This window comes from Grampus griseus (genome assembly GCF_964374135.1).
Source record: "Grampus griseus genome assembly, chromosome: 4".
NCBI lineage: Eukaryota > Metazoa > Chordata > Mammalia > Artiodactyla > Delphinidae > Grampus > Grampus griseus.
Window position 1 is genome coordinate 75,183,741 of NC_138997.1, and position 26,773 is coordinate 75,210,513.

General features: G+C 33.4%; 1 protein-coding gene across 2 annotated transcripts in view; it reads left to right on the forward strand.

Annotated features, from left to right (window-relative positions):
• Positions 1-17,872, forward strand: part of GABRA2 (gamma-aminobutyric acid type A receptor subunit alpha2) — a gene marked incomplete at both ends in the record, with an annotated part of 126,594 nt that extends 108,722 nt beyond the window's left edge. Inside the window, 3 exons of one of the 2 annotated variants that reach the window (XM_082653175.1) lie at positions 7,509-7,711; positions 13,233-13,412; positions 17,576-17,872. In XM_082653175.1, coding sequence (XP_082509301.1) covers positions 7,509-7,711; positions 13,233-13,412; positions 17,576-17,872 — 680 coding nt within the window. The remainder of the gene's footprint in view (positions 1-7,508; positions 7,712-13,232; positions 13,413-17,575) is intronic. The other variant, XM_082653176.1, reaches the window with a different exon arrangement.
• Between the last annotated feature and the right edge of the window lie 8,901 nt (positions 17,873-26,773).

Sequence of the window (26,773 nt, forward strand, 5' to 3'; positions counted from 1 at the left end):
CAATGTTCTAGGCTTTGTGGTAAATGCATACTTAACCTTCACAACGTTCTTCTGAAGTAGATATAGTCTAAAATTCTATTTTGAAGATGAACATAATGAGAATAGTTGAGAAACTTGCTCAAAATCACACAGGCAGCAAGTAATGGAGCCAGAATTCAAACCCAAGCCATCTGATGATGAGGCCTTCTGAGGAAATATCTATACTGTTATCCAGTATTTTATACTGCCCTGGCTTATCTAGAAAGATAACTCCTAGGTCTCAGGGTAGACCCTCAAAACGTTAGAAGTGACATCACCAAAAACTGTGGAATAAGAAATACTAAAATCCCACATCTTCATAAAAGCAATAAGAAACTGGTAAAACTGTTAAAATCAGCTTTTTCAGAACTTTGGAAACTAGCCAACAGCTTGCAACCCTGAGTACATGTATTCAAGAAAAATGGTAGAATCTTGGTAAAGAATAGTAATCTTTATGGTGTTGCAACTTACACTAGTCCCATACCCAACTCCCTACCTAAGTGGTAGTCTTGAAAATAAAGCCTGAATTCCTGGTACCAGAAGGAGGAAAATGGAGCTCATCCAAAAAGAATTGTCATTACTTCATCTGTATTATGCCTCCCTGGAATATCTTCTCAAAAAGCTTGTTTTTATTTCATTTGACTCAGAATTCCCCCAGTGCCAAAGCTACCACCTGAAGGATGCATACTGAAAGCATTTCCAGGCAAATATTTTAGCTGCTTCTGCCTGAGGCAGTGGATAACATCTGGGGCAAACAATGGGCTGACCAAAAGGTTTGAGAGGAAAAGCTGGTGAATGAATTGTACATAAGTGATTTGAAAAGCACTGACATATTTCCTGGAATCTAGAAGGCCACATGCATACATAGAGCTATGTGAATACACAAAAAAAGACTGAGAAAGCCCAAAGCTCTCCCCTCTTGTTGACCTTGAGCCTCTATACAAGCAGGAAGTGGATGCGAAGGCAAAGTTGTAAACTGCCTGGTTGAATGATGAAGACATATCCCAACCTGCACACAGAATCACCTGACAAAGACTGAGAGTTTTTTTGGTTTCAAGTGTTTCAGCAAAAATCTATGCAATCATTAGATGACTACTAAGCTAAGAAAACAGAGACTTAAGTGATCCCAAATGAAAAGAATACAGACTTTACAGAATTAGTTAAGAAAAGTCACTAAACAAACAGAGACAATAAATACAAGCAGCAATTGACAAAAGACCCTGGAGAGGGCAAGAATATGATTTCCAGAATTGCCACATTACAGTATTCAAAGTCCAGTTTATGGGCTTCCCTGGTGGCTCAGTGGTTGAGAGTCCACCTGCCGATGCAGAGGACACGGGTTCGTGCCCCGGTCCGGGAAGATCCCACATGCCGCGGAGTGGCTGGGCCCGTGAGCCATGGCCACTGAGCCTATACGTCCGGAGCCTGTGCTCCACAACGGGAGAGGCCACAACAGTGAGAGGCCCACGTACTGGAAACAAAAACAAAAACAAAAACAAAAGAAGTCCAGTTTACAACAAAAATATAAGTTCTGCAAATTAAAAAAAAAAGTATAGACCATTTACCAAAAAAAAAGATTCATTAGAAACTGTACCTAAGGAAGCCCAGGTGTTGGGCTAAGTAGACAAAGACTTTAAATAAGCTACATTAGTTAAAATAGAAGAGCTAAAGGAAACCATGTCTGAAGAATGAAAGAAGAGTATAATAATGATGTCTCACCAGAGAATATCACATCAATAGATAGAAATTATAAAAAGTAAACAGGTAGAAATTCTGTAATTCAAAAGTACCATAACTGAAAAGAAAAATTTACTAGAAGAACTTAACATTAGATTTAAGCAGTCAGAAGAAGGAATCACTGAATTCAGAGATAGGTCAATTAAGATTCTTAAGTATGAGGAACAGAAAGGAAAAAAATAAGGAAAAATAATCAGTGCCCAAGACACCTCAGGCATATTATCAAGCATGTCAGTATATGTATAATGGTAGTCACAGAAGGAAAGGAGAGAGATAAAGGTTTTAAAAATATTTGAAGAAATAGTGACTAAAAACTTTCAAATTTAATGAAAAACACAAATCAACACATTCAAGAAGCTCAGTAAATCAGCAATAGAATAAATTTAAAGAGACCCATGAATAGATACATCAGAATCAAACTGGAAAAAAAGAGAATCTTGAAACCACTTAGAGAAAAGTGATGCCTCATGTAAAGAGAACTCTCAATATGATTAACAGCTAACGAATCATCAGAAAGCATGGAGGCTGGGAGACAGTAAGATATCATATTCAAAGTGTCAAAAGAAAAAGTTTCTCAAACAAGAACTCTATATCCATCAAAACTACACTTCAAAAATTAAGATATTCCCAGATAAACAAAAAATGAGTGAGTTTTGTCAATGGCAGAACTGTCACACAAGAAATGCTAAAGAAAACCATTAAGGCTGAAATGAAAGGATAGTAACTCAAATCCACAGAAAGAAATAGATAATAACAGGTGAATATAAAAGACAGTATAAATATGTATTTTTTTGTTTGTAAGTCCTTATTTCTGATTTGAAAGACAACTGCACAAAGCAAGAATTGTACGTCTATATTGATGGGCACACAATGTAAAAATGTAATTTGTGATAATAACAGCATAAAGAGGGGTATGGAGCTATAAAGGAGCAATTTTTAGTATACTCTTGATATTTAGCTGGTATTAATTCAAATTAGACATTTTAATCCCCAAGGGCAAACACTAAGAGAGTAACTCAAACACAAATAGTAAAAGAAATAGCAAGGGAATTAAAATGGTACATTAAAAAATATCTAACACAAGATAAGGAAGTAATGAAGGAACTAAGAAATAAAAATATAAAATACCTATAGAAAATAAATAGAAAATGGCAGAAGTAACTTTTCTCTTACCAGAAATTATGCTATATGTGAATAGATTAAATCCATCAGTTAAAATGCAGAAATTGGCTGAATGGATAAATAACAAAAAATAAAACATGATCCTACTATATGCTGTCTACAAGAGACTAACTTTAAATTCAAAGATACAAATAAGGGTAAAATAAAAGGATGGAAATAGTATATAACCAAAAAAAGAGCTTGACTGTCCACACTGGTAACAGACAAAATGGATTTTGAAACAATAAACTTTCCCAGAGGCAAATAAGAATATAAAATAATGATAAAAGAGTCAATCAAGAAGTTATAACAATTATAAATGTATATGCACCCAACAAAAAAGCCTAAAAATACATGACTATAACGACAAAATTGAAGGGAGAAATTAACAGTACAAAAATGATAGTTGAAGAGTTCAATGCCCCACTTTCAATAGTGGCTAGAACTAGAAGATAGAAGACTTGAATGTCAGTATAAGCCAGCCATATCTAGCAGACATCTATAGAATACTCCACCCAAAAAAAGCAGAATGTACATTCTTCTTAAGTGTACATGGAACATTCTTCAGGAAGACAATGCATTAGTCCACAAACAATTCTCAGTAAATTTAAAGATTGAAATCATACAGTGCATGTTCTCTGACCACAATGGAATGAAATTAGAAATCAATAATAGATAAAAATTTGAAAATTTACAAATATGTAGAAATTAAATAAGAAACTTCTAAATAACCATTGGGTCAAAGAAGAAATCACAAGAGATGGTAGAAAATACTTTAGAATGGATGGAAATAAAAATACAACATACTGTAACTTGTGGGATACAACAAAGGCATTTCTCAAAGAGAATTTTATGGTTGTAAACATCTACATTATTTTTTTTTAGATCTCAAATTAATATTCTGACTTTCCACCTTAAAAACTAAAAAAAAAAAAAAAGTGCATATGCAACCCAAAGTAAGAAGGAGGGAATTAATAAAAATTAGAACAGAGATAAATGGAATAGAGAAAGGAAATAACAATAGAGAAAATCAACATAGAACCATAAGTTGGTTTTTGAAAATGTCAACAAAATTGTCAAGTCTTTACTTTAGCTAGACTGATCAAGATAAAAAAGAGAGAAGACTCAAAATTTTAAAATCAGAAAATAAGAGGGCACATTACAACTGACCTTGTAGAAATAAAAAGAATTATAAGGGAACCTGTGAACAACTGTATGCCAAAAAATTATATAACCTGGATGAATTCCTCAAATCAGAAATTTACCAAAGTTGACTGAAGAGTCTGAATAAATCTATAACAAGTAAAGCCATGAAGTGGGTAATCAAAAAAATCTATAAAAGCCTAAGGTCGATGGCTTTCCTGGTTAATTCTACCAAATATTGAAAGAACTAACACCATTCTTTCTCAAACTCTTTGAAAAAATAGATGAGGGAACTTCTTGACTCATTCTATAGAGCCATTTTGCCAAGATACCAAAACCAGACAAAGAAATCACAAGGGAAATAAAAAACCCTGCAGATCAACATCCCTTATGAATATAGATGTTAATGTCCTCAACAAGAAACTAACAAACTGAAACCAGCCACACATACAAAGGATTGCGCACTGTGACCAAGTAGAGTTTACCTCAGGAATGTAAGGTTGGTTCAACATACAAAAAGCAATCAATGTAATACCAAACATATTTATGAAATATGAAAAAACACAAAATCATCTCAGTAGATTCTGAAAAACAAAATGAAACACATTTCATGATAAAAACAGTCAACAAACTGGCACTAGAAAAGGACTTTTTAACCCAACAAAGAGGATCAAAGAAAAGCTAACATCACACTTAGAGGTGAAAGATTAAAAGTTTTTGCTCTAACTTCAGGAACAAGACAAGGATGTCTGCTTTCACTAATTCTATTCAACATCATACTTCAGGCTTTAGTTAGGGCAGTTAGGCAAGAAAAACAAATAAAAGGCATCCAATTTGGAAAGGAAGAAGTAAAACTCTATTTGCAGATCACATGATCACATGTTCTTATACATAGAAAACTTTTATTAAGCCACATAAAAACTATTAGAGCTAATACATTCAGCAAAGTTTCGGGGTACAAGCTCAACATTAAAAAAATCAGTTTTGTTTGTATATACTAGCAATGAACAATCTGAAAAGGAAATTAAGAAGAGGCTATTTTTAGTTATGTAACAGCCAAATGAATAAAATGCCTATAAATAAATTTAAGTTTAAAGATGAAAAACTTGTATACTGAGAACTATAAAATGTTGCGAGGGCTTCCCTGGTGGCGCAGTGGTTGAGAGTCCGCCTGCCGATGCAGGGGACACGGGTTCGTGCCCTGGTCTGGGAGGATCCCACATGCCGCGGAGCGGCTGGGCCCATGAGCCATGGCCGCTGAGCCTGCGCGTCCGGAGCCTGTGCTCCACAACGGGAGAGACCACGCAGTGAGAGGCCCGCGTAACGCAAAAAAAAAAAAAAAAAAAATGTTGCCGAAAGAAATTAAAGTTCTAAATAAATGGAGATGATATATGTATATGTGATTAAAATGGATAGATACGTACCCCATGTTTGGGAATTGGAAGACTTAATGTAGTTAAGATGGTAATACTTCCCCAAACAAGGGATTCAATGCACTACCTATCAAAACTCCAGTGACCATTTTTGAAAAAATGAGCAACTGGCCATAAAATCATAGGAAAGTGTAAAACCCTGAAAAGCTAAAGCAATCTTTAAAAAGAATAAGAAATTTGGAGAACTCCTGCTTCCCAATTTCAGCACTTACTCTAAAGCTCTAAGTTATCAAAACTGTGAAGTTTGCATAAGGACAGACATGTAGATTAATGGAATAGAATTGAAAGTCCAGAGTAAACCCATATATCTATGATCAATTGATTTCATCAACAGTGCTAAGATCATTTAATGGGGAAAGAAAAGTCTTTTCAGCAAATGTTGCTGGGTCCACTGGCTATCCACATGAGAAAGAATGAATTTGGACATCTACCATACACAAAAATCACCTCAAAAAGGACCAAAGACCTAAATGTAAGAACTAAAACTATAAAACTCAAAAGAAAATATAGGCCTAAATCTTTATGACCTCAGATTAGGCAACAGTCTCTTAGATATTTGTAATCCCTATTAAAGAGAATGTCAATTGCCCCACATCCTCTTCAATGCCAGGATAGTATCAATCTTTTAAAGTTTTGCTAACATTTTGCTGTTAATATTGTTTTGAAAAGGTATCTCATTATTGCTTTTTTTTTCCTTGACTGCTGGTGAAGTTAAATATAGTTTCATATATTGATTCATCATTTGCATTGCCATGTATATATATGTGTGTGTGTGTATGTGTGTGTACAGGTGGATATGGTTGTGTTTGTGGGTATGTGTAGGTGTATCTGGCATGTGTTCTATTTAATTATTCTCCTCTACCAAATTCTCGAAAGAAGACACCATCTAAAACCTTTCACAGTTTGATGCATGCAAACACAATGTATTTCTGTAAATGTGTTTTTTAATATTGACTCAGCAGCAGGTGAGATAAATTTATTTTTCTACTTTTTATCCCTACTACTACCATCATATTCCCAGATGAATTCACTCATGATTAAATAGAATTATTGCTATTTTGAACTTCTAACTCTATGGTAAGTGAGAAAAAAGGCTGTTTTATTTATCCTAAGGGAAAGTAAAAAATAAAATATAAAAAATTTCAGTATATGAATGAACATTTCTTTAACATTTCAATTGTCTTTTAATTTAATGTATCCCCTATGTATATAATTAATCCTCTCTTGAATCTCTGATAAAACAGGTAATTGTAGACATTTTGACCTGCTGATACTGTGACTGGCTTCTGAGTTATTGCTTTCTTTTTACTTAACCACTGTGACTTCCCAGACTATAGGCAGAAAAGCTTTATGATGCAAGGAACGAAATTATTTATTAAACCAACAAAGGTATATAATATACCTTTTTAGTGATTTAAATTTTATAAGGTTTGGGATTTAGTTGCTTGTTTTATTTTCTGAAGATTCTAAGCTGCATTATGAAAGAAATTATGTCCTCACAATGCTAGGCAATCCAGAATTAATTTCATCCTTAGGTAGCTATACTTAGAATGAAGAACTTCTTAATCACAGTTCTATTGTGACTACTAGTGTGGATGATTGGTCGTCTGCTTAGAATGATTCAAATAAATGATGAACAAATTAATGTGAGGCTTTGTGAAAGATTTTTTTTTAATTAATGTTAATGGACAATTGGTCAATTTCAAGTCCTTCTTTCCTCATAGGAAATTCTATTTCAGTTTCACCAGGCTTTCTAACCTCAACGGTATTTAAGAGAAAAAGGAGATTCATACAAACAAAAATGGAAAATGAAAGCATTTCAGAGTCATCACTTCAAAAAGTATAATAACCATTTACAATAATTAACTTTGCACTGTTTTCTTTCTGAAGATTTTTGTTTGCTTTTTTAATGGCTAGAGGTGGCACTGAAAGTACCTTTGGGAAAGAAAAAAAAAAGTATTTCCAATGCTGTCCTGCTGGTATTTGTTGATGTTTTTGCTTCCTATCTTTCTGCAGGAGTAACAACTGTTCTAACAATGACAACTCTAAGCATCAGTGCTCGGAATTCTCTCCCCAAAGTGGCTTATGCAACTGCCATGGACTGGTTTATTGCTGTTTGTTATGCATTTGTGTTCTCTGCCCTAATTGAATTTGCAACTGTTAATTACTTCACCAAAAGAGGATGGGCTTGGGATGGAAAGAGTGTAGTAAATGACAAGGTAAGTGAGAACTTCCTTCTCACCGTGATTAAGAGAATCCTCCAACAGATTTAGCTTGCAACAGATACTGTTCCTCAAAACTGACATTAAGAACATTCAAACATAAAAGATTTCTTTCAAAGTACGCTCTTGCCTGAAATCCTTTAGGAGTGCTGGTAGTATTACTTCTGTTAAAACCACTTCCTAGCATCTTTTGAGCTCTGTGTGTCAGGCACTGTGCTAAGTTTTTTAGATATGTTCTCTCATGTAATCTTTACAACTTTATAACTAGGGTTTCTTTTTAATTCTCATTTTTTTCTGATGAAGAAGCTATGGATGGCTTAGTGAGGTTATTTACGTGCTCAAGCTCACACAAGTTAATAAGTATACTTAAACCCAGATCTGCCTGACCATTAAATTCATGCTCTTAACCACGCTGGTTTATAGGAAAAAGATTTGGAAAAGAAAAGTGGGCATTAACTTTCCCAGTTATAGAATTTTAGGCCCTATCAGGTGGGCTGAGTTACTCTTCACCTACCCCCATCTCTGTTGCTTGGATGTAAAAGACTGGCAGCATCGTAATCTCTCCCGTGTTGTATGGAATAAGTAACTAGGTAGAAATGCCTAGACATTTTAAGTTGCTCCTGAAGTCTATAAGAGAAAAAGTATTTGTTTTGAAGATTAACTTCTTTGGTAATTATTTCAGGTGTCTATTTTTAGGTTTCAAGTACTGAAGGAAGTGGGAGTTTTGTGCATTGATAAATAGCCATTTCCTTTCTTAGTCTATAGATTATTATTCATCTGTCTTAAGAGGAGATTTTGTATATGTCACAATGAGATATAATGTAGTCTTAATAATAGTAAAAAGTTCTACTTGGAGGGCTCCTTTTTAATAAAATATCTACTTGAATACCCTTCCATTAAATTTGGAATAACATACTTGCTGATTTTCCTTTTCAGTTATTTGAATACAAATTTTTTTTTCAAATTTCTATGACAATATTGCAGTTAAAGCGTACAAACAGTTGATGTTATAGTTTAAAAGTCTTGCTCTTTTTCCCTAATTTTGTAAACTGTAAAAGTTCTCATAAGACTGCTGGTTTATTTCATTTTATAAGCTATGTTTTGTATACTAATAGCCAATGAGTAAATATTAAAGGGAATCTGATTAATTTTCCATGCTTAACTTCTAGGTTATTTTACCATTTCCATTGCATTTTACTGTTGATTGATGTTTTCATTCCCCATAAAATATACTGCCTTTTCCATTGCTATCTATGCAATTACTTCTTTTTATATTAGTTACACATGCACTTTCATACTAACTTTTTTTGAAGATAAAATGCTTTGTAAATATGTCACAAAAGATAAATAGTGGTTTGTAGTATAAATGCCCTGTGTAGAAATATACTGATATATTATTTTTAATGCAATGAGGGTGTCAATCGAATTGATATTGTGATTTGGCATATCAAATAATATGCCTTCTCACCCCCTGAACTTGGAAAAGAGAAGTACCTATAAATGCGAAAAACACATTCTTGATAATGCATTCTAAAAGCAATAACCTACTACTGATGAATACTGGATTTAACTCCACCCATATAGCAGATCACACATAGTGAAGCTAAATCTAGGTTGAAATCATTTATGTTCCAACCTAATTTGCAGGAAAACAACTAACAAATTTGTATTATTTCAGTAATAAGTGGTTCAAGTTCAGTGGATAAGTTAAAGGGAACATTATATCAGGCACCTTGCTTGTTCTTAATCACTTTTCCACAGCTAGAGTGCCAAGCACAGTGCCTGTCACTTAGTAGGCACTTCAGAAAGTTTCGTTGAATAAAAGAATAAATAAGTTTCTGATGTTAAATCTGGCAATGTAATACCAATGAGAAGACTTCTTTGCTTTCATGGAAGGACTTTTAAAACTTTACAGTGGTGAATTTATCAATGGGTACTCAATCCATTTTCATGATTGAAATGAATCTGGGGAGGTATTTCCTAAACCTACCTTGGAAGTAACCAGGTCCTTAGAACTAAAAGGAAATCTAGTATAGTGCCCCAAACTAGCACGTATGCCTAAAAAAAATATTTCAGCGCAATTTACCTCTGCTTTAGTTATCCTTAGATTTAATTAAGTGGAGAACAATAATTTTCCTGAAATACAAAGTTTTTATCCATCAGCCAAATTGGCATCCTTTCAGTTTAACCAGACTGGAGGAAGTCCTCTTTTTTGAAGTTAGTAAACAGGAGTAAATGCACTTAAATTATCTGTCAATCCAAAGAGTATATAAAAAGTTATTAAAGGTTTGTTAACTGGCAAGTATTAATTTGTCTCATAAGAATAATCACTCAGAGATTCATATTAATATTATATGTTTGAAAGAAAGAGATATGTATTTAACATACAGTTTTCATGTAGGTTGTGCTCTGTTGATCTTTAAAGTTAGTTTTTGCAAATAAATCCACTCACTTCCTATTCAAGACACATTTGAGCCCTCTATTAGAAGACAAAGCCTACCTTGCTCTGTGATCTTGCACAAGTGTATACACTATACCTTTAGCCTCAGGTGTGAAATTAGTCAACAAAATTTTATCATTCTAAAAATGTAGTGGTGGATCAAATAATCCAACTTATATGGAAGGGCAAATATTTATGCCCTTCCATATAAGAAAATATCTACTTATGCAACCTCCCAAGTTCTTCTGGAACCTTCTCTTACACCCAGTGTTCTTCCACTTCCTCAAGACTTCCACCCCATCTCTTGATTCTTTTCTTCTTGTCCCTTTTTCAATCTTGAAGTATCAGTTATTATTTTCTTCTCTCACTTCTTCAAAGCTATCTTCTCCTTTTCAACTGTCTCCTTGCTTTAAGTTTCTGAAGATGCTTAATATGTTTAATTTACCATAAAGGCAAAACCAAAACTCTCTCCAGATTGTATGTCACCCATTCCCCCATTATCAGATTCCACCCTCTTTTTCTCCATTCAAGCTTTTTGAAAACATTGCTTATAATGTGTATGTTCTCACTTCTAGTTTAATTCTCAGCTCACTGTAATTCTTTCCATTCATTGTCCTATAACTGAAGGACAGCAACGACCTCTACATTTTCAGATAAGATAATTTTCCATTCTTAAGGGATCCCCATTGAATCCATTGAATACTGTTATAGTCCAAGATTCCATTTCAGGCCCAAGTCAGCAACTTTTTCTCTTCTGTTAGGCCTTTAAAACAGGCCTTAGAATATCAACTTCCTTCCTCAAATCTTGGCAGCTACCACTATTCATTCTGTTCTTTGAGATTCTTTGCCTGAGTTCAGAGTAGATCCAATCTCCTTAGCATCTGCTGTTGTTTATCCCCAAAGATAGTCATTTACATTTATTTTATGTTTTTGTTTTTACTATTCATATGTGATTCTCACTTTAAGGATTTTACTGACAATACTTGTAGGAATGTCAGCAACACTGTTCATTATTTATTATATCCAAACAGGTAAAACCCATGTGCTTAACTTCAGCACATATACCAATGCTCAGGAAATTTCTGAACAGTTGCTCCCCACACCCCTGAATAATTGGATCACTTTATAAGTGTGTATAGTATCCTGCTCTTTTGCATTTAATTCTTTACCACAGTTTGTAACTGCACGCTTATATACTACCTCCTTCACTGATCATGATAACAATGACCATGTTTATTTTAATAAATCATTTATCCTTGTCCCTTCGCACAGGGCCTAGTATATATTAGTTGCTCAATAAATATGGTATGAATTAATGAAGTATAACCAAATCACAACTACAGCCAACACCTTTATCTTACCTTCCACAGTTATTATCTACAGCTATACTCCATACCTTTCTTTTAACTTCCAAGCTCATATATCCAACCTGTTCCTTAGGCATTTCTACATGAATATGACATTTCAGTCTTTACATATCTCTTTTAAAAGGTGAAAGAAACAACAAACAAAAAATCTCCTAAATGCCTACATTTTTTTTTCATATATACCTTAGTTCATGGCAAAACCTAATCTCAGAAACCAACAACTTGGAAGTTACCCTTAAGACCTAATCAGTCATTGAATGGTGTCCATTCTCCTACCTATATGTCATAGACCATGCCCTTGCCAGCTCTCATTATTTTGAGACTCTTTATTCCTCATTATCTCTAAATCATGTCTCCCTTTAATCCATCCTCTATAGTAGTGCCAGAGTTATCTTTCTAAAACAGAAATCTGTTCATTTAATTTTTCAGCTCTTTAATGAATTTTTGAAAGCAATTCTTCAAGCAGCTCAGCTAATATGGTCCAAATATATATCCTTCTCATATATTTGTTTACATGATGAATAATAAGAAATTTTGTGTGTGTGGTATTTATTGTGCACCTACTACTATGTGCCTGGGAATATCTCCATGTTAGAAATGAGGAAATATAAGATTGGTCAAGTAAAGTTACTTGCTCAGGATCACACATCTAATAAGTGGTGAATCCAAGATTGAACACAAATCTAAAGTCCATGCTCATATGCTTCCTCTAGCCATTAAAAACATCTCCCAATTCCATGCCCCTACACATCTCCATGGCATTAGATGTGCTCAGCCCTTTTGCTAAAATGCCCTCTCCTTTCTTTTCTAACTGATGAACTACTTATTCCTTCAAATCTATCCAATTGTATCTAATTGCCATCCTCCCATTATCCTTCTACAGTACCTGGCATGAATTTCTTTTATGTAACCTCATTAAATTATACTTTTATTATAAACAAATCTGTTTCTAACAGTAGGTTACCTGATCTAAGAGGATAATAGTTTTGTCTTATTCATTATTTCTCTGCCAATACCTGACATAGCATTTAGCACATAGTTTATTTGAATTAAATTTTTAAAAATACCTTTTGTCTCGAGATTGTTTTTATTTCTAAATCTGAGTCAGTTGTTCTACGCTGGCCAAGAAAAGCATATTCTCTGGAAATACACTATATATTAAATTACTTGAAATATAGGCATAGTACCATAATATCCAAACTAACATGAAATGTGCCATTGTTTTGTGACTCACTCCATGCAATTCATAGAAAACATTGTATTTCAGGTGTTTTTATTCATTTATACGCATTTTTAAACATCATGCCTTGTTCCAAAAGCATTTCAGGCAGCTTACCAAAAGAATGCATTACTTAAATTATTATAATAAGATATAAATAGAAGTAGAAAATCAGGATGAAGGAAAATAGACTGCAAATATGTCCACCATTTGGGCCAGAACATTAACTGTAGTTCATAGCTAGATTATGCTGAGATTCAAATCTTGAGCTTCTTGGCTATGAGAGTAAACCATGGGGGAAACTTATCTTTCTTAAACCAAAAAATTGATGTATAAATTTCCTCAGAAAGAACGATTGTCCTATACTAAAAATCTCTTTTTTAAACAATATCATATGGGTTTTATATTAGGGAAAGTTGGATGCTATTGCAAGTAATGTCAACATTTTCCCAGTAAAAGCAGTAATGAATTTTATATTGATGTTTCTTGTAGTCCCCTTCAATAAAAGCTGAAGGCATTACATTAATATACAACTCAGTGAAGGCAATTCTTCAAGGAGCTAAGCTAATATGGTCCAAGTATATAGCTTTCTCATGGCCCAGTTTAATCCAAGGAAAGACTTTAGAGTACTTAGAGAAGTGGATGGACTGTATAACCTTCAAACAATCTTCTGTAAGTATCACTTTTCTCAGTCAGGATGGTTAGCAGACAGTTAACAATAGCATCTGACAAGGGAGCATGTTGTTGTTTTACAAGTAATGGGCTTTCTAGTAGCCACAATGACTGTAAAAAAGCAACATGGTATGTAGAAAGAGCATAAGTTTGCCACTTTGTAAACCTGGGGTTTTCTCCAAAGACTGTTGTATTTAGTGTTGTATTTATGAGAGCTTCATTTCCTTATTCTAAGCTCCATTTCCTTATTCAGTCTCTGAGATTCTTTCCAACTCTGAAACTATGTGATTGTTATTTTCATTTATATCCTAGGTCACTTCACTACTAGGTGTCTATATTTTAGCTAGAGCATTTGCTCAATTTACTAACACTTCATTTTATCTAATACTCCAAGAAAGCCAAAACTGGTTTGCCACGATGATGTAAGATGTTTTGATTTCTGTAATCAGGAATTTTCCAGACTTAACATTTTAATTATATATTTGGACACTCTAATAAAGTAATAACCTCAGAATATTCTGATTCTTATAAAACGTCATTTAAAAAATAGAAAGTTTAGGGCTTCCCTGGTGGCGCAGTGGTTGAGAGTCCGCCTGGCAATGCAGGGGACACGGGTTCGTGCCCCAGTCCGGGAGGAACCCACATGCCGCGGAGCGGCTGGGCCCGTGAGCCATGGCCGCTGAGCCTGCGCGTCCGGAGCCTGTGCTCCACAACGGGAGAGGCCACAACTGTGAGAGGCCCACGTACCGCAAAAAAAAAAAAAAGAAAGTTTAATTAGTATGGGTTATCTTCCCTTTTCATTTCACTTAAGTAACAGCATCCACTGATTCTAAAGCAGCATAATTTACTTTTTTTCCCCAGATAATGTATAAAAATAAATCATTTGTTGTTTTAGTGTATAGTCATATTTTCCCACTTCCCTCTTATATGTCTCAATCACAAGTGAAACAGTTTCCACAAACGTGGAAATTCCACAGCATTGTTTTTCAGTTGAGCTTATTTTATTATTTCTCAGTCTCCTACATCTATAGATGTTGAAATTGAGGACTTTTGGGATAATTACATAATAGAATTGCAGAACACACTATTAGAATCTATTTCTATTAATCTAATAAATGGTTATTGTATTCTATAAAATACATTATATGCTTATATACATTATATATATATATAATCGCAGTAATCATTCTAGTAGATGTCATTCATTTATCATGAAGCAAACATTTTCTGAGCCTGCCCTGTGCCAGGAACTTTGCTAGGAATTCTGCATTGCCCAATCTCTGCAATTCGATATCAGTTTAAGTGATGTTTAGGTATAATTGAAATAATAACAGTATAAACACTATATGTCAGAACTTTATGGGTTAAAAAGTCCTTTTAGAAGGTTGACCTAGTAATATAAACTTCAGTTCGAAAATCTTGAGAAAAAGATACTCACAAGCTTCCTCAGAGGTAGTCACGAGGCATGCTCCAAGCAGAGGTTTGGAAGCCACATACATTTGAGTTTGTGTGCTTTTTTAGCCACTTAGTAGACAGGAGACCTGGTCATGTCACAAAACCTCTTTAGCTTCTGTTTCTGATTTTGTAACCTGGGGTTACAACATAGAACTTACTTCTTATCCAGTAGTGAATTTTGTCAGCAATGACACCCTTAGGCTTAACACTCAACCTGACACGTCCTAGGGCTCACAGGGTGTTAGTTATCATTGCTACCAGTTAGATGCTTGAGGATTACCCTCCATGTGTAACATGAGAAAAGCTGTTTTATAGCTTTCATAAAGCTACAAATGGTAATCCCTTACCCCTTTTCCTTTTTTGCTCCAGCCAGTTCTGGAAGAATGCCTTATCAGCAAGGGAAAGAGGTGAGGGAGAAACCCAGTGTCAGTGAAGGACAGGAAACTTGGGCCTGTTTACAGATCCTCCTGGGCTTTCAGAGGCCCTTTGTTATCTTATTTTACTTGGACATTGTGAGATACTGATACTTGAAATTCTGTTCTAGGTCAGTTGGTCCTATAAATCTGTTGATTTACACTATTCACTATTTTGGATAATTCATTGCTGGCTCAAATTTGTTTGCATTTAGCTAACTAGCAATGAGTTTGTATTAATACAGAAGTGCAGTTAAATAGTTTTCCAGGTTTCATTAAATATTATTATTTAATGTTGAGTAAATATTTTCAGGTTTCATTAATTTGGTTACATATTACCTTTCTACTTCATGGAAGGAATCATGCTAAGGTTATAATGGTGAACAAGACAGAAATAGCACCATCCTTCATTGAACTTAGATTCTAATAGGAAAGGAAGATGTCAGTCAAATAATCACACAACTAAAGAAAGAATTTACTCATTTTGAAAAATGACATGATGGAAGTAAACTGGGTGCTCTAAAAGAGTATAGATGGGGAGCCAGGATGACATTAGATAGAGTGGTTAGGAAGTACTTTCTGAGGAAATGACACTTCAACCAAGACCACAATATGAGAGGGTATTGATCATGTGGAAAATGGGATGCAGGGAAGCCATTCCAGGATGAGGAAGTGAAACCACTAGGTGGCATTTCAGGGGACTCCGAGCTCCGGTTCTTTATGTCTCAGTGCAGAAAGAATTAAGTGAGAGACAAAGAGATAGATAAGACGTGATATATTAGAATAGGATGCTTGTGAGGCTTACAAGCAGGCAGGCCAGAGGGTGCTGTGCCCCAAGAACTTAGCAGGCTACAGTTTTATAATCAAAGGAACAGTGGGAGGGGGAAAAAACCCCTTCTTCCTCATTCTTGAGTAGATGTCATACTTCTATCATCAATTCCTCCTCCATGTCAGGCAGGGGAGTTTTCTTGTCCCTACATGGTCAAGCTGGGACTGTCATGCCTCAATGGAAATGAGCGAAAAGGCAGTAACTTATGCTAAAAATGTGAAATCATCTCAGGTTTTAGTATGTCACCTTTCCTTATATTTTTGTTTTTAGTGTGCACATAGGAACGTGTCCTAGGAAACATTAATTTACTGAGCTCACTGGGCAGGATGTGGGTCTCATGCCACCATCGTTTTATTGTTTTGGGGCATGTCTCGTGCTTCTGTTTCATGGTTTTGTTGCTAAGCAAGCCTGCTTGGTTTTGTGGCTAAGCAAACCTACTTTCTAGAGTGTTCATTAACTTACAGAAGTCTCCCATAATTTTTTCTTTACTTACAGTCCCCTAGTGGGATTAACTATTTAATTACCTACTTTGTCCCTTTACTCTGGCCCTATCACAAGTAGCATAGCCAAAGGCATCAAACAAAGAAGTCCTCCAAATGCAAGTTATTTCAGTGAGACTGGTATTTAATGAACAAAAAAAGACACCATGGCAGGAAGTGTTGATTTTATTCTAAGTTCCATGAGATGGTATTTAAGAGATTTAAGCAGACAGGTGACCCCATCCAATTTATGTCTTTAAAAAGTCCCCATGGGGGTTGTAGTTTGACTAATGATTGGATGAAGTCAAGCCAAGTGGAAGAGTACAAAGGAATGCTGCTTGGTCCAGGCAGGAGAAAACTGTGACCCAGACTAAAGTGGGTGAGAACTGAACTGGAGAGAAACATGTGGATGAGCTAGGCAGAAATCCAGAAGTTTGTATTTCATCTTCCTTCTATGTTCTTAGTATTTATTACACTAACATCTGTATATGGATACAATTTCCTACCATCTGAGTAAAACATTACTGTATGATTTTGACATGAAGGGGAGAAATCCTGTTATCAAGTTAAAGAAATTAAATTATTAATTCAAAATTTGAGCTCATTCACTGTAGATGATCATTTCTCATGTTAAATTATGTCTACATTTCATTTATTCATTCACACATTCATTCAACAAATATTTGAGTGACTTGTAAGAGTCAAAAATGTGTCATTTGTTAAAGTTGTATTTTTGATTGTCAGTGTTCCATGTAAACAACAAGAAAATGGTTCTCCAGGAAAATGATATCATTGATTTACTCTGGGGGTTTCCTCTCCCTCATGGTTTTAGGACTTAATAAACTACATTTATTTCCCTAAATTCCTTCTTTCTAATGGATAATGATGCTTATCAAGATACTTTTCTTCAGAATTTGAACTGGAGTTTGGAAAATATTAAGAAGCAGTCTCAACCCACATTCTGTTAATTCTTGTATTTTTCAATAGAAAAAAGAAAAAGCCTCTGTCATGATACAGAACAATGCTTATGCAGTGGCAGTTGCCAATTATGCCCCGAATCTTTCAAAAGACCCAGTTCTCTCCACCATCTCCAAGAGTGCAACCACGCCAGAGCCCAACAAGAAGCCGGAAAACAAGCCAGCTGAAGCCAAGAAAACCTTCAACAGTGTTAGCAAAATTGACAGAATGTCTAGAATAGTTTTCCCAGTTTTGTTTGGTACATTTAATTTAGTTTACTGGGCTACATACTTAAACAGAGAACCTGTATTAGGGGTCAGTCCTTGAATCTAGACACAGGTTGTCTTTGGGATGTATAGCAACATTAAACCTGGTTTGTTTTGCCATGTACAGTCTGACTAATAGCTGCTAATTTGTGAACCAACATGTACAGTATGTATATAGCAACATAGCTTATAGACCTCTAATAGAGACACGCATTTGCTAACTTGTGGTACTGCAGGCAGAAAGCACCCCATGCCCAAAAAGCCATTGCCTTTTTAAAAGATTTACCCTAGGAACTGGTTTAAAGTGGATTTCAGATGACCTGATTTATTTTCTCTTTTCCTAACAGCGATGAAAATGGAGATCCTACACCACATTTTATGGACCCTTTTGATTTAGGTCTTACATAGGAGTATTTTCTACTGTTGCCTAACTATAACGTAAGGTAACATTGTCGTTCCAAGATGAATTCCTCTAAATAACAGAACCTCATATCTGCAACATCAGTTCCCTTCCCAAGTGCTCAGAATCCCTGCTAGTATAATTGGAAGCTTAGTACACATCAGAAGAGAAACTAGAGATTTGAAATCAGCTTTTAATTACCCTGTAGAGTGTCCATAGCCATGTACATATTACAGCATGACAAATTCAAATAATTATGAGTCACCCTGACAAGATGTTCATTATGCCTAGAATTTAATAACTATTGGAATGTCGTGGATATGACATTTTTAGCATTAGAGTTTATTTGAAAGTAATAATTGAAATCCTACAGATTATTTTAATCATTGGAAACTACCTTAAATTAAAAAGAAAAAGACAATAAATAGGTCTTACTCTTTCCAGTATGTGTTGTATTGAAATTGATCAGCTAAATTTTCTTGGTGCTGGAAACTGGAAAAAACATCCAGTTTGGCTGCTGTGGAACAACATTCATACTGGATTAGAAAATTGTGCCAAAAACTCCCATCAATGAGAATTCATAGGAGTCACAGAATATATATAAGCACTTCTATGATTCTCTCCTTTCCTGTTTACTGCAAATTCTGCCTTAAGGCTTCTTTTCATCAGGACTCAGAAGCCACTAATTACAAAGGAAAGGGCAGTTAATTGGCACATTTTTCTGTCTTGAAAGCAGCTCTTTCAGATAAGAATTAATGTAAATCTGCTTTTGTAAATTGCAACTTTAAATTTCTCTGACTCAAATTTGCAGCTTTGTATACCTGAAGAGGTTTTGGTAAGAGTTGAACATTTTTAAACTGAAACTTTAAAGCATCACCAACAGATTGCGGATTAGTTCACATACACAGACATCACACACACACACACACGCACACACACAATTAGCTCAATTAGGATACACACACAAACATGTAGCTAAATTAGAAACCACAATTTTCAATTTTATATAATTACTAATTATTAATGAGTAAAATTCATTTTCCTTTCAGTATTTAAAAAATACTCTTTATGTCCCTGAAATATGTTAATAGAAATTAATAGTTGTGTCTCATGCCTAGATTCAACATTTTGGGCAAACTTAAAATCCTTTTGACTCACATATACATTAGCAGTTATTAGTTGACTTTTACTAATAGATACACCTATATGATGGTGTTTTTGTAGAAACGTAAGTAGTCAAATAGTGGCATTTCTTGCAGTTTTGTACAGTATTTCAGTATAGTGCATAAATAGGTATGTTCATAAAATCAATAAAAGGAGTATCTTATGGAAATAAGCAAAATCACAACAAAAACTGCTATTTCTTTGCCTCGTTTAAATTTTATTTTTTTTCATTTTCTTTTGTTTGAGTGTGATTCTGTTATGTGCTTTGCATGATTGTATTAATACCAAGGTCACAAATGCATCTTATTAACAGAATTTGCGGTGAAGACAGCCTTGACATTAAAAATGCCCTCACGAAAAGTAATCCATAATCCTTAATAAAATAAATTTGTTACATGAGCCAATTAATGTATTTCTTTAATTCCCTTCCAAAAGCATCTTCTTTGTCATCTAAATTGTTTTTAAAAGTGCACTTTATTCATACACTGGAATGGAAGATAACCTATTTTCTTACACATTTAAATATATCATAGCTCTTCTGGGCTGTTTGGGGAAGGGTATGGTAGTCTAAGACAGTACACAATGCCTGAAGACAAGCAATAAAAAATGCTTTGTATGATATGTATTGTTTGACACTTTAAATATTGTTCTTATAAGTTCTGCATTTCCCCCTTAATGTGTGACTATACATTATAAATTTATAAATATGTACATATGTAAAAGTATTTGTGAATAGCAGTTTCTGTAGGACAACAGAAAAGACTCATCTGTACCTTTGGCAAAAGGCTGCACCTGCATTGATGGTACCTGTTTTATTAAAATTTATGGTAGATTGACCAGAAAAGTTATCATTATTGTTATTTTTATTTTTACTTCCAACTGTTAAAATCTAATTTGAGCCTAATGATATCCTGACGGTTGAGATATTCCAATAATGTGGATCAGGATTTTCTATTATTTCTCTTACTTTCGTGGAATTTTTTCTTACACACTTCTTAATCTTTTAAAGTTTATATAAATTGAAAGGGGCTTTTAGTCTTGCTGGAGAGAGGGAGGATGCTCCATGGAAAAGGATTTTAAATTATAGAAGCAGAGTCTTTACAATTATTCTCCCTTCCATAAATCATTTTAAAAACACAAAAAAGTTACATGGATTTATTAAAATAAGATTAATTTTTTGGGAAACATTTTTAATAAACTAACAATTGTCTCTTTGGCTCATAATATTATGACTATTTTATGCAGCTGTATATTGACATAAAGAGTTATGGTATGTACAAAATGTAGATAAATACATGTACATATATAGAGATATAATCTCATTATTGTATAGTTACTGCTCTGATTAAGGTAATGTTTGTTCAACAAAAATTTTTTACCTCCTACTATTAGCCATGCCATCTGGATGGTGTCACTACCACTCACATCACATCCACAGAATTCAGTTGAAAATCAAAGTGCATCTCATTCTTATAAAGACTTGAAATAAAAGACCAAATGTAATATATAACTTAATTTAGCACTGAGAGTTGTTTATTGAGCTATGAGATCACGAGTGTGGTAAGATGGTGACTGTTTTGCTCTTTTCTTCTATTTATGTTTCTATTTGTTTGAATATAAAATGGAACTAATATAGAACCATCTAATAATTTTTTTTAAACTTCAGTGATTTTTAAAGTGCCAATCTTCATGTTTAGCAGTCTTTTCAGGGATCTCTCTATTTCGAATTTATCTCAGGTTTGGATAAATGATCCCCCTGAGCCACATTTCCAGTTTTTTTGAATAGTTCATAGTTTGTTTAAAAAGAGCACAAAAGCTATTACTTCACTCACAGTTTTTGGTATATATACATATATATATGTGTGTATATATATATATATATATACATATATATATATATATATATATATAAAGTTTTTATGATGTGGCTCTTTTCATATTGCTGGTTGAAGGAACTCAACTCTGCCATAATATCATAGGTTCTAAAAGGGCAGAGAAGCTCTATGGAGCCTATGGATGTTGTACTTTGACACAGCCTGTCATCATCCCAATGGGAGGATAAGGGAAGTAGCTCAGGTCCACCTTCTGCAAAGTCATGGCTCTTCATTATCTATTAAGAATTTTTTTTCAAATGCTTCATATTTGTTACCCTCAGACAATGCCTGTGAAACATCAACATTTTTATGACTTATTTTGAAATTTGGGACCATATTAATAGCTTTATTATACTGGTGTTCTTGTTATTAGTCTTCTGGCATTCCTATATCCATCTGCATATGTTTGAAGTAATTCTCAGATTTTTTTCCTATAAAAAGATTCAGAATTTCAAGAGAATTATGAGTTGACTGATTGCTACCCTGTAGTGCACTTATTTTCTTTTTAATTGAGGTCTTATGGGAACCTTGGGCTTACCTTTTCTTAATCCAAAGTATCCAGAAGCATAAAATTAAAACTGGGGTGGGGTGTGGTTATTTTTAACACTTGCATGCTTAGGAACCAGAGACACTGAATCAAAATCATAACAGTGTGGACAAGACAAATTATGATATTTTTCTCTATTGAATTCATGCTTTAAGAAATGAAATTCAGCATTTAATAAAATTCTTAATATCCATAATCTTGTGTTATCAACATTTATATGAAAGATACTAATCTTTTCCATTAATATTTATGCACTCATATTTTCATCAAACTCAAAAACAAATTCAAGACTTCAAAAACGGGGAAAAAAATCAAAGAGAAAAACCCACTTGAAAAATGTCTGTTGCTAGTTAAACCTAATGAGGCATTTCTCCTTTTTAATTTCTAAGAAAGGTGAGAAATTATACATACATAAGTATATACAGAGATATTTAACAGTCATGATTCTATCAAGGTAAGCATCATGATTAAAATACTAAGATAGATTAAGTTCATGTGAAAGGCATTTGGGAAAGGTAATGAAAATCTATTTCTTATAAGAATTTTATATCGTTTTTCTCAAAAATTCTTAATTATCCAACATATTTAGACCACAGTTTTCAACCTTATTTAGGTAAAATATTGTATTTTTGCCTGTTTTTATGATGAACTTTTTTTAATACATGTAATTATATACCCCATTTCAAACCACTTTACGTTGAAGTTAATACATAATATCAGTTAATATTGCCAGTAGGGAAGAACAAAGAACAGGTTTGTGTGTCAGTTTAAAGTAATACTTTCAAAGAACCTTTAATAAGGTCTTAGCTTTGATTAGAAGTAGGGGTGTGTGTGTGTGTGTGTGTGTGTGTGTGTGTGTGTGTGTGTGTGTGTGTGTGTATCTGTGTGTATTTTCCAGGTATAAAAGAATATTTTGAGAAATTTATGAAATCTAAACAATTTATTTTATAATGGATCTAATTCCAAACATAGCTCTTATTAAACTAGTGATTAATTTAGTCAATAGAATAGTTTTTTTTCAATAGATCCAACCAATTTATTCATTGGAATTTAGTCTTGAGCCCTACATATTCTTAAAAATATCCTTCCTACAAGGGTGTCAACATTTTTCTGATGTATTTCTGGTTGGCTCTTTTGAGCCATTAAATTCAAAATGATATCACAATTGTGCTGATAAGGTAAGATAGAAAAATCTTTGAATTCCAAGTTTCTCAATGGAGGTTTGTTAAAGCCTCCATTAAATTTAATATCCTGTTGATCACTTGTAAATACCAAGTCATCTACTGTATTTGTCTCTGGTTAATTTTATATCTTTTTGAATTGTACAGCAACAAAGAATCCCTTTTTGTAAAACTAGCTATTCACTAATATTGTTTACAATTTAGTTTCTGGGAATATATTACATTTTTCTTCTTTGGTCCATAGGTATAATAATGTATAAAAAATGATTACAGTTGATTAGCACACAAAATAATAAGCACTTCCCTCTTTATTTTATTTTTCTTCTTTTTTTAAAAAAATTTTTGACAGTTTTGTGTTAGGGGTTGGAGAGATTTTGTTTTTATTTGCCATATTGTTGGTTTTATAACTTTTAAAACATGAACTTCAAGGATTATGTATTGATTTCATTAGTTTGTTGCAAATTACTGTTTATAGAAAGAAGTCTAATCTGACACCATATAAATACCAGTATTGGCACTGTAAGTGTTAAATTAGCTTAGTTGGTATAAAAATTAGCTTAGTTGGTATAAAAATTTGTTTTTCATGCTTTGTTTTAGAAGACTTATTTTACTACAACAAGTTGCCAAATGCAAGCCTGTATTATTGGATAGATAAGTGTAACTCCAACAAAATTGATTTATGAAAACAAATGGTATTAGGAAAGCAAAACAAAAGTGTTAGACAGAATTACATTAGGGATAATGGCTTAAAGATTTGTTCCCAATTACTTATTTTTAAATATTCAACACAGTAGTTGAAGCAGTTGGCTGTGTTTTAAACCCAGCATAATATGTGAACAAGTTTAATGTATGATTGGAAAGGCCTAAATGAAACTGAACTTTGAGTTACAGTTTTCATGAATTAAACATTACCATCCATGGATAAGTCCTTGATTGTTGATCTTGGGTGCCTGCTCCATAATGGATTTCAGATTTATTGGTATCTCATTTTTTTCAAGATTCTCTTGAGCAGATACAAATTCAGGTTTTAGGGTGCTCCAAATAGAGGAATGTGACCTTTCATGAAATATTCCCTTTAGAGGTCACATGCATGGGAACTTAAGAAAGCTTCATACTTGTTGCTAAATTAGAAAAGTAAAAAACAAAAAGGAAAGGAATGTTTTCCTCTTGCTACACATTAATAATACAATCACATGCATAGATAATGCATGATAAAGCTCCAAAACTAAACTTTGAGTATTCATTAATTTTAAATTTTCAGGGTGACAGTACGCTTGTATGGTAAGTTTTCTTGTTTGAAAAAATCATTCTGAAGCTAATTATATTTGTAATTTGTGACCTTGCTGTAATTGGGAAAAGTCATTTTTTATGTATGTAAGATAACTTGACCCTTATTGAATGTGTCAGTATGCTTGCTGTTTAAACATTCTTAATTAATCACATGCAGATTAATGCTAAACATTATCTTTTTGTACTTATTAAAATTAATTTAAATATATTTGATCTGAAAATTGTGTTTTTTATACTCTAATCATTCATTACGTGTTTGCTTACAAGAATTGAATTTATTGTAAATGTGACTTTTTTTATATTGGGATATAACACTAATATTTTGTAATAGTGATTTTAAATTTTATTGGTTTCTTAAATTTCTTTTTAAAATAAAAAGGTTATAGGGTGAGAGGAAAAGTCCAAACCTACCCTGAAATTTTAGGGGGGGTATCACAAATTGTTAATGTTGATCTCTTTAACACTTTAAGAGAGTGGTGCTATGGAAAATATTAAAGTTCACCCAGAAAATTAGCTCCCTTCTATCATAAAAAGGGTCACATTTACATGAAACTTCTAAATAAAATAAATAAGATTTTCTTTTTTTTAGATAGACTCAAGTTCATCATTCTATTTATTAAGCAGAAATCTTGCAGTTTTCTTGTTGGATCTATTCTCTTAATTTAACGCAATATAGTTGACATGAGTTCCTTTGCTATTATTGCTAATATCACTGAAATTAAATGCTTTTGGATGTCAAAAAGGTATAATAACAAGGCAATTTTTTATCAACATGGTAAGTTCTCATACAGTATTTTTCAACCCTAGACACAGTTTATAATTACCTAAGGACTTTTCAAAAACATTCGTCCAAAAAAAAAAGAAAAAAAACATTCGTCCTACCCCAGTCAGAATCTTGAGAGAGGAGGGGTTATGAGAAATTTTTTAAACTCCCCCAATAATTCTACTCTACAGCCATGTGCCAACATGTTTTCATTTTATAAACCTATCATGGACTCTATCTAATCTGTTTCTTTCTTGGAGACTTCTGCTTGCTTTTCCTATAGCTCTTAGTTTAGTCTATAGTTTAGTCTTAGTAAAGAAAAAAAGAAACAAACATAAAGTTAAATGAATGTAACAACTTAGTTTTTTACAAAATATAGTGAATTTAAGTGAAGCTATCAAATTTATGTAATAAAGTATGCATTCTTGAAATTTTACTATTTAATCAATTAATTAAAGTTACTCTTACTCTTAATTTTTACCCCATAGACCTGCAGTTAATTATGAACAATGTGAGTATACGTATTAAAAATGTACACTCTAATTGTCATTTTCAGCCTACACTTTTTAATCAAATATTTAAAAAATTATGTATTCTAACATTTTTTAAACTATTTGCCTGGAGGGAAGTATATTCCACTTAAATAATGAGGTGAATATTTATCACTTCAAATTCACATCTCAGTTAAATTATAGCCACAAAGCCACATTCTTCAACATCATTCAGCTAGTTTCCCCAATATCAATTTATACTCCAGGCATTGTCAAATTCATGTAAATAAAAGCATTCTATAAATGGAAGCATTTATGTCATCTTTGCTCTGAAGAATTCAGAAAGGGAGGAATGGAGGTTTCAAATGGTTTTCTACGGCATTAGAAGTTTTGCCTCATCTTTAAATTGTAAAACCAAAGAAACTGCTGAGAAAGCAGCAAGACTCAAAAATGGTAATTCTTGAAGACTGTTGCACTGCCAAATGGAAAAGGTTTTATATTCTTGGGCCAATATTAACTCTTGGAAGTTCTCAGATACAGATAGAAAACTAGAAAAATGGGAAGCCAGATGCAAGTAGTAAAAATAGCACTAAATCCCTCAATTGCCTCTTCAGAAAATGTTGAATTATATCCAGTGTTCTGGTTTAAGAAATCAGGGAAATGGGTATTTTTAAAATTTAATTAAAAATTGGAGCTTAATTACTTAGGGTTCATTTACCTGGAAAATTCACTCCTGTGGAACAGCTTATTCCATAAGTGGCTTGAAATGTTATAACATTTCTTCCATGAATCAATAAAAATAATCTTATGGAGAATTTCTAAATCATGTCTTAAGATGTAGAATAATGAAAAAATGTAAACTAATAATTGAAGCATATCAGTTTTGAATAGCTCTTGAACTTACTGTTTGAAAGCTAGTTTTACTTTCTAACTAAAATACACATGGAATGCCAGATAAATAGAAAAATGAAAGAGTTTATCAATATTTTAAAGTCATTATGCTTGTCCCCTAAACCAGCTTACAGGAAGATTTCACAATGAGTGTGTATAGGGTCACCCTAAGGCTTCTCTCAAAGTCCAATCCATTCCAGACAACTGAATTTGTACCAGAGGAGAAAAATGTTTATAATTCTCTAATTTTTAAAAACTTTACCTCATACTGATCATTGCATTCCTCTTTTTCATTTTCTGGTATCCTATCCCGTAATTATATTGAACTTTTTTTAGATAAGTTTAGGTAGTTTCAAAGTTC